A 9,537-nucleotide genomic window follows, 5' to 3' on the forward strand; every position below is an offset into this window, starting at 1 on the left:
TCTGTAAGTCAATTTCACTTGCAAGTTTGTTTGGGTGCATTGCAGTTGCATTTTTTGTCCTTTTAAGTCTTTGTAAGCATCAAAATATATAAAAACTTTCATTATTGGATACATAAACATAAACATTTTTAATTCTACACACAGATTTAACTATTTTGATGATAGCAATTGTAGTAATTTGCTAAAACGCTAAGTAATTCAGTTTGAATAACTTCAATTAAATGTGAACATTTGCTGGTTTAATTAGTCATATGTAATATTAAATTAAATATGTTCCTTTCCCTTAGGACTGTTGGTCACACAAAACAAGCAATTTGAACGTCAACTTGTGCTTTGCGAAATTATAAAGCCTTCTTTTTTTCTTTTACTAATTTTTGACTCCGTTTTATGGACCAAACGATTAACAAGAAATAATCCAGATTCATCAATAATGAAAACAATGGTTAGTTGCTGGCCTAAACTGTTTGCACCATTGGCCATATACAAACAGGGTTTATTTATAGGGATATCATTTATTCATTTAATTTTGGGAGACAATTAGTTTATGAATTTGATTTGTATTTTACACTAAATAAATATAATATTTATAACCTTAAGACGCCACTTTGGAAAGATAAATTGGTTCTAAGTATTAGTTACCTCAAGTTGGCATTATTGATAGATAACTAGATGTTACATTTCAAAAACTAAACTGGTTTTGTCTAAAATGATTTGTAAGTCATTGTGCATTATTGGTCTCACTAGTGAATAAATGTCTTCTGTCAGACAGAGGAAAAAAAAAAAGAGAAAATCTTCAACTGAGTACAAAAGTCAAATGAGATTTATTAAACGGTATAAAAACATTTAAACAAACATATGCAAAAATAGATATGATAAAGAAATATATTACTTTAGTTCAATAAATATGTCAGAATGCAGCCACTGATGACTACGTGTCCCCATTTTAGTAGTTTTTGGGGTTCGGCCTGTCTCTGCGCTGTAGGACACAGTACAGAAACATGAGGTAATAATGGTCCATTTCCCCAATGTGTCAGGATCGTCAAGGTTACATGATGTCTTGAATCGCAGGTACTTGCATTTGAATTGGCAATGCGTTCGACTCTCAAACTGAACATGAATATTCCTGTCACATCTACATTGAAAAGGGGATACATTCATTGTTCGTCAAATGAAGGAGTAACTGCCATGCCATGTTGCACTATGGGTTTGAATAGCTTTCTTTAACCAGTACAGAAAGCAGAATAGACTTTTGAGAGGAAAAGTCAACATTCCTGAGACAACTGTTAATCCTCTCCATTATGTTTGCTTCAAAATAATTATGATTATCAAAAGCAGTTGCCTTCATGGAAAAATAAAAATCAGTCCTTTGAATAAAGAATATTCAGATACTTTCCTCTCCATGATTAATCTAAACTACCTTTTCAGCCATTTCTCAAAGTCAACTGTGGATGGCTTCACATTTAGAAGGTATAACATGAATACTGCCTGGTAAGAGTTATCTAATCTCTCTTTGAAAAGATGAGGCCCGCCTTCAGAGATCTGGCCAGCAGCTAACAGAGTCAGACAAACTGACCACAAATACTAATTCTCATTCTGTCCAGTGATACCAGTATCACCATCAAATGGATTATGATCAGGACTGTGTTTTGTGCAGTGCTCTTTGTAGAGTCACTTCAGTTACCAATCCAAACAAAGTCTGTGCTCCCCACACCTTCCTCAGCAGCTGGGAGAGGTGGTGATGGGGCTGTGGAGGAATGAGAGCTGACCAGCAGAGGTGTGTACAGGGATGGACACTGGGAAATTGAAGACTGTGCTGTTGTTGCGGATTGCTGGACTGCCAGCCTCCGACGAGCAGCTAGATGTGGCCAGGACCTGGGACTCAAATTGGAGGAGCTGACCCATAAAGCTGAAGTTGGGAGAGATGATGCTGCGGCGCTGCTTGACAAACTCAAAGGCCTCGTCCAGCTTCACGCGGTTGGTCCGCATGAGGTAGGCAAGGCAAATAGTGGCAGAGCGGGAGATGCCAGCTTGACAGTGCACAAACACACGACCACCTTTATTCCTCACCGAGTCTGGGGGGGGGGGGAGAGAAGGGAAGAGAAAGCAAGATTAGTTCACTGTAAACATCTAGCAGGTGATTAAATGCATGTGCAAATAATAGAGCTTAAAACTCTGCAGGTCACAGGAAGGCAAAAAAAACCTAATGTCTTTGCAACACTTTCAGCTCCCTTTTAAATTCAACAGTGCTCATTAAGAGACAGGAACAGGGTGCAGGGTGTGAGCTTGTGGGGGTTATTCCCAAAGGAGGCAGTCTGAATGGACAAAGGGGGGGGGACAGCCCCCTGCTGGGGGGTATTGATCTGGGAGGAAGGCCGGCAGTGAGAGAGGAGAAATTGCCTTTTGTTTAGCCAGAACAAAGAGTGGCGCGGGGGGAGCCATTCATGCACCGCCAGCCTACCCACTACAAAACTACTTTGGGGCTGCTGCCTCGCAATTCATTAGATGGGGGCATCCCTTTTTCTATGCCTGAGAGGTGGTGATGATGTAACCACTATTGTGGTGGAGCGGGGAGCCTGTGCTGAGCCAGCTGGTCCGTTTTGGAGGGAACTTTTTTTTTTTTTTAATTTAAATCCAGGAGTCAAAGAGTGTTGTGAAGGTAAAGGGGGGTTGGGTGTTTTGTTGCTTGCCATCAGCGGGCTCAGGAGTAACAGCTGTGATGGGCGCGTTAAATTTGGCAGTTAGAGGGAGCGTGAAGGGGGTAAAAATGGAGTGTGTACTCACCGATAAACTCAATTGCCTCGTTGAACCAGGAGCTGATGTTGGCTTTATGGTTGTCCTCGACAGGGATGCTTTTGTAGAGGAAGGAGTCCACAAAATGGTTGGGGCAGTTGGCAGACACGTTGATTAGAGCGCTGATCCCAAGCATATCAAGCATGTCTTTTCTCGAAGCATGGTAAGCACTGCCAAGGTACAGGAAAGGCAAGATCTCCACAGGACCACCCTAAACAGAAAAAAATAAACAAAAGCAACCCCATTCAGTCAGCTACAAAACAGTACAATAGGAAGTAAGGAACAAACAGCGCGCGGTGTACAATCTGATTAAATAAAATAAAGATACAAACCTGGTCATATAAAGGAGTGTTGCATGGACTACAGCTTGGGTCAGCACTCCCAGGATGGTTGGAGCTCAGGGGCAAACTAAGCCCTTGTGGAGGAGAGGGTTTGGTACACATCTCTGGAAACTCTGTGGAAAATGTATCAAAGCCGCCTGAAAAGGGGAGAAAAAGGGCATCTAGGTTAGATCACATTATAGAGCACAGAGACACATACATGTTTAAATATGGGTCTGCAGAAAGGTGTCAACCGCTCATGGAGCTATTTTGGACCATTTCGTTTCGTGACAGCTGTAATCCGCATTTGTTGCCCCGTTGTTAGGATACAGTGAAACAATTGTGTGAGGCTATTCCAAGCAGTCAACTCACCTTTGAGAATAAAAACCCTAGATCCACAGGGGTCGCGACACAGGGCCGTAACAGCAAGCATCAACGTCCCGTCTTTCTTCGCCTGGTTTAAGTCCAAACTGCGGTCGTCAAGCAGTACGACAGACTGGTACCCCCCGGACAGGAGCCGGTTCCTGGTGTCCTCGTTGGGGACAATGTGCTCAAGTCCCAGACCCCCCCTGGCTCGCCTGCGCACTATGGTGCTGAAGCGCACGTTGGTGGAGCCCGATATGTGGGCCGAGTTAAAGGACAGGAAGGACCGGCAGTCCAGCACCAGGCAGCCCGCCGGGACGTCGCCCTCCAACAAACCACGAAGGGACGCACAGTCGATAGTGGGGACCTCCATAATGACCATAGTAGGGCGGCGGGATAGAAATGTAAAATCCAAATACATACGCTTGTAGGCTACGGCAACAAAATACAAGTATAGGTTGTTGTGAAAAAGGCTTTTCCCCAAAGTAGCTTTATCTTTGAAGCGGTGAGTCCTTTGTTCCGGATAGTGTTGTTTAAAGAAAAACTGTTCAAAAAGTTTTGAGACTATCGTAGCTGGTCTTTTTTATCTTCTTGAATGTATCCTGTAGTTGTGTTTCTTCTTTGAAATATTAATATATTCGACTTGCGTTTGGGTTGCTTCTGGCTCGGAGCGCTTTGAAAAGCGTTTATATACAGCTCGCGCTTGTGAATGAGAGGCCACTCACGTCAGGCGACCGCCCCTCTTGGCTTACTGTCAGCACTGCTGACGTCATCGCCACCCTCCCCCCGTGAGTACATGGTGCTGTTGCAGAACCTCAGACCGGGGCTCTCGCACATGGAGGACGTTTCTGTACATGCGCAGTGCACACGGCACGTACTTGGGCACGCTGTGTCAGAAACACCGAAACTAAAGAACATAGGCTAAGAGTTAAAAGTAAACAAAATAGTTTGCTCATTAAACCGCAAATTGAATGTGCATTGCATGCGCAAAATTTGAGTCATTATAAATAATCAACAAAAAAAATATTTATTACACTTTCTCAAAGTTGTGTACAGGGGCGATTCTAGGATCAGACCTTTAATGAGAATGTGACACAGATGCGGTGCCTTGCAAAAATGTAACCCCCCCCCCCCCCCAACAACGTCAGTTACATTTTTTGACACTGTGATGAAAGTAAACCTGACACTTTATAAGTCAGAGCAATAACTACCAATTTAACACACTGTTATAACATTGATGATTTTAGTGGCTTATGTTTCAATTTGGGTTTTAATCTAAGGTGACCATATTTTGATTTCCAAAAAAGAAGGACACTCGGCCCGGCCTTGAAACACAAATTCAGACAGGTTTCTCAGAGGTTACAGAACATGCTTTATTATGCCTCAATGGTATAACAATAACTTATGTAATAAAATAAAATATGTAACAACCTGTAACAAAATAATAGCTCTTTTCAAATAAATACTTATGAAGTAATGTTCTAAATCTGACCTATTTTGTGTCAGCTTCAAAATCCAGCTTCAACTAAATATCTCTTAAAACCTTTTCAATGTAATAAGATAAGCTTTTTGGGTTAGGGGTTAGGGGTTAGGGTGAGCTTTGAGATGTCCAGCACCCTTCCACTGCATGGAAAAATGTCACATGTGATGTTTGGGTGACGTTTGGTCACCCTATCCTGATCTGCGCCATGACATTACCAACCACTTCTCTGGGGACTACCAACGTTAAACTTCACAACCACACTCCTGCTCTCCCTCTGACAGGTAGTTTAGTGTGTATATATCATATATTGTTTGGCTGTTTGGCTGTTTTGTATGTGTAAGCACATATCCAAAGAAAAATTCCTCGTATGGGTCCTCATACCTGGCAAAATAAAGCTGATTCTGATTCTGAGGTTAGTCTCAGCCAAACGCAGGAGTCAGGCACAACCACCTCTGAATGGCCAGCACTATGTTTGTATTAATGGTAATTGTTTGTCCTCAGTCACTAACACACAAGTTCACAAACTCTCACTTGAAATACTAAAATTAATCACGTTTTTTGATTCCGTTATAATTTTCATGGGGCTTGAGCCCCCCAACGAGGGTCTAAAATTGCCCATGGTTGTACAGAAAAGAACTGTAAATGTGAGTCTAGTCACAGTAAGCGAGTGAGTCCAGAGGGACCTCAGTCAGCAGTCTCCCAGTCCACTGATGTCCATACTACGACAGAGTGTGTGGATGAATTAAAAAGTGAAATCATAAAGTTTTAACTGGGAGACTGCGACACGCATGTGTTATACTACGAGAGGTCTTTTCTCGTTGTTGTTTTTTATCTTTTATAATACTTGCATAATTAATCTTGTGTTTCCAAATCATAACTGCAAATGAGGAATTTGCCAAATTTTCCATGATGTTAGTGTTTAATTAGATTTCTATTTTGCCTCTTCACCTGAGAGTTGACAAATAACAAAATAATAAGTAAATATCTGCCATGGGAGCCATAAAAGTTTATTCTTTGTTTTTATTAGTCAGAGGTACATAGTGTTCAATGCCCCGAGAGCAAAGGCTAACCATAAAAGTTAATCACTGTATAGAAATCTGAAGTCCAGTAAATTTCCACATGCTGAGAAACAAAAACACTGGTCGACCAGAAAGTTAACAGCAGATGGAAATCTCTTGACCTGTCAGTTTTGTTTCTTTGTGACCTGAGTAAAAACAGAAGAATGAGGCATTTTCCCCGAAAAAAAAAAAAAAAAAAATGATAACAGTATATTTTAAAAAAGCCAACATGATTACAATCCCTCTGGGAAACCCTTTTGATTTGTTGGTGTGGTTTGCTGACTCAGAGTGGACAACACTGCTGTCTCATAATAATAGCATGAGGATCTTATTGACAGGCAACAGGCGTCTACTGACAGGAGGGTGTGTTGAAACTACACAGTAGAGATGTGCCTGGGTTGTGTTGTTGTGAAACAAATGCTTACTATGTAGATTTTAAAAAGGTGTTGTTGCGACATACATAGCACTCCCATTAAGTTTCAGCTTAACAGTGCTCAGATTATATTTTCCCATTGCCCTAAAATCTAATGTATTTCTACTTAAGTATTTACAACTAAAGTATCACATTGTATGTGCCAACAGTTTTACACTGTTTCAAAAGATCAGGGAGACATAGGCCACGATGACATCATTCTCACTTAAATGTAACCTGAACATTTGAGGACTTCCAGCCGTGTGAATCCACATCCATAGCCTACTGTTTTGACTTCAAGCAGACGGAGATGTGTTATTTGAGAAAGGAAGAGGGGGAGGGGAGGGAACGCTTTAAGGACAGGAACTTAACCAATCACAACAAAGTGCAAAAACTCTCCAGCCAGTTTAACCTCACACCCGTGTGTGATGAGTCAACTGTGAGACACATGCAGGAATGTTACAAACTATACAGAGAAGGAGGGTTGAACAGGGCTCTTAAAACAGTCTGTACCCAAACATTTTGTCCTAAAGTGCGTCTTGCTTCAAGCCAGGAAGGGCTGGGCTTACATCCTCCTGGAGGTTAGGAAAGAAATCAAACACCAGATGAAGGAGTGAGCGAAGATGGATATTAACGTACAGCGCAGGCCTGGTGAAGCAATTGTGTTTTTTTTCATGAAGTACATCTTCACCTCATTCATTTATACACAGCACCTGCCAATGTTATCTGTGATATCGGGGCTTTCCAAAAAGGTTCTCCAAAACAATTACAAAAAAATTCAACTGCCTAAACCCATGTATTATTTTATTTTTTTGTAGCTGTTTGGTCATGACCAGCCAAAAGACAAATAAAAACCAAACCAAATGAAACCAAAACCAAATACAACAAAAATCCTGAGTAAGAGAACAAACCTGTATGGGTGTGTGACTGAATATTTAAATTAAGGTCTAAAATAGAGCCTGAGTTTGTACTACTGCTCTGCATGTTTGGGATTCCCATAATTATGGCCCATAATCACCCGTAGCTCTCATCCAGAAAGGGAAGTGAAACAGAGGACGAAAGAGGCATTTCCTGTGGTCCGGCCTAGTTGTCATCCCTGCCTGTTTACTGTCATTGTCACTACGGCAACAGCTGAGCTGTCAGTGGGAAAACACAGGGCCTATCCTGTCTCAGTGTCTCAACAACAGACACATTTCTTGAGCCAAAAATATTTGGTTTCCTGTATACATGAGTGTGGGGACACCAAAAAAACACAAGTGATGGAGTTGGTGGGTTTTCTTCTATGACAAATGTTTTCTTTTCAACATTAAATCATGACGTATAGCTCTCTGTATTGGAGTTATGATGGTAGCATAGTTTAAAAATACAGTACATCTGATACATGTGATAACAATGGATAACCGTAATGTTAACATTAACTGGTATTGCTAGGGGAGAAAAAACACACACACACAAGGTAACCTGCCCACCAATTAATCATTCTGATCTTATACAACTTTCAAAGCACTACAAGTTCTTTCTTGGTTACCTTTTTGTGTGTAACAAGTAATAGATGTCACGGCAGGAATTAAAAAAAAAAACATGCTTTTAAGACAATTTTCTCATAAAAGCAACATGGTTTAGAGCCTGCTGTTTGAGGTCACCAACTGTAGTAGCCAGATAAACATGTAGTTACTCACTGGCTACTTAATCAGCATGTATGGGTGTACAGTAATACCCCAAAAGGCCTCTATCTATAAAATAATGTAAATATGTATGTATATTGGTCTTATTTCACGTATGTAAATGATCTTTTTACTCAAGCTCAAGTTCATTACAAACTTTAAAAGACAGTCCAGAATGCATTACTCAAACTTAGGTGGTAATGCTTCACTTCATCCTCACGTATTCTGAGATCAACAGGCCAGAGACTATTAGTTGCCCCCATTACACATTTTAAAACTAGGGAGGACCGCTCATTTCAGGTTGTTGCACCTAGGTTGTGGAACGCTTTGCCTCCTTCCATGCGCTGCTTAGATTGTGTGGTAAATTTTAAAACTCAGTTGAAATTTCTGCTTTTTAAAGAGGCTTTTAACTAGATTGTAGGGTGGTTAGGCTGGTCTTATGTCTACGTGTTATTCTTTTGTTTTTTGTGATGCATTGTATTTATGAGAGTTGTTAAATGCTTCCTTTTGTTGTGAAGCACTTTGTGATCTTCATCTGAGAAAAGTGCTATACAAATAAATTTTACTTACTTACTTACTTACTTCAAGGAGTATGCTTGATACTTTATTTATAACACACTTTAATAGATGTGAGCATAAATAAGGACATGTTTAAATGTGTATTAATATGTGAACAATATTGTATGTACATGTATGTATGTACAGAAGTTTTACAAGAGGAGTTACAGTAACAAAGACATGTAAGCTATTAACCACATTACATACTACGGCAGGTTACTAGTTTTTGCATATTTATTGTGTTGTAATGATATGTAATTTTATACTTTTTTAGGGTGCCTTTTTAAATCTGGCTGGGGACAACAGATGAAATACACACACATTTGTTAGGATTATTAGGAACATCTGTTCAATTTCTCATTAATTCAATTATCTAATCAACCAATCACATGGCAGTTGCTTCAATGCATTTAGGGGTGTGGTCCTGGTCAAGACAATCTCCTGAACTCCAAACTGAATGTCAGAATGGGAAAGAAAGGGGATTTAAGCAATTTTGAGCGTGGCATGGTTGTTGGTGCCAGACGGGCCGGTCTGAGTATTTCACAATCTGCTCAGTTACTGGGATTTTCACGCACAACCATCAGAGGAGAACGGGCCGACTGATTCAAGCTGATAGAAGAGCAACTTTGACTGAAATAACCACTGGTTACAACCTCGCGCTGGGACTGCACGGCGTATGAGGCGCGTCCCCCCGGGTGGCGGATGGGGGGGTTTACACCGTATGGTGTCGTGGACCAACGCAGTCTAAGGGAAGGACACCCTGACAGAAAACCACTGGCCCTCCAAGCTTGGGGGTTGGGCAGAAGGCTAACAACCTACTCCCGGAAAACAAGCCTGTTACAGAAACAACGGACATCATGTTGCAAAGACGCCGCCCAAAAACAACTTG

At 41.0% G+C, this 9,537-nt stretch overlaps 1 protein-coding gene across 1 annotated transcript; it reads right to left on the reverse strand.

The window, feature by feature from the left end:
• Positions 1-802: 802 nt before the first annotated feature.
• dusp1 (dual specificity phosphatase 1) lies at positions 803-4,128 on the reverse strand. The gene is made up of 4 exons (XM_032528551.1): positions 3,483-4,128; positions 3,123-3,268; positions 2,782-3,001; positions 803-2,072 (listed from the first exon to the last, which is right to left on the reverse strand). Exons 1-4 carry the CDS (start codon positions 3,892-3,894, stop codon positions 1,717-1,719), a joined length of 1,134 nt encoding a protein of 377 aa, XP_032384442.1. The 5' UTR covers positions 3,895-4,128; the 3' UTR covers positions 803-1,716.
• Between the last annotated feature and the right edge of the window lie 5,409 nt (positions 4,129-9,537).

The sequence above is a fragment of the Etheostoma spectabile genome, chromosome 10 (assembly GCF_008692095.1).
Source record: "Etheostoma spectabile isolate EspeVRDwgs_2016 chromosome 10, UIUC_Espe_1.0, whole genome shotgun sequence".
In the NCBI taxonomy this organism is placed as follows: Eukaryota; Metazoa; Chordata; class Actinopteri; order Perciformes; family Percidae; genus Etheostoma; species Etheostoma spectabile.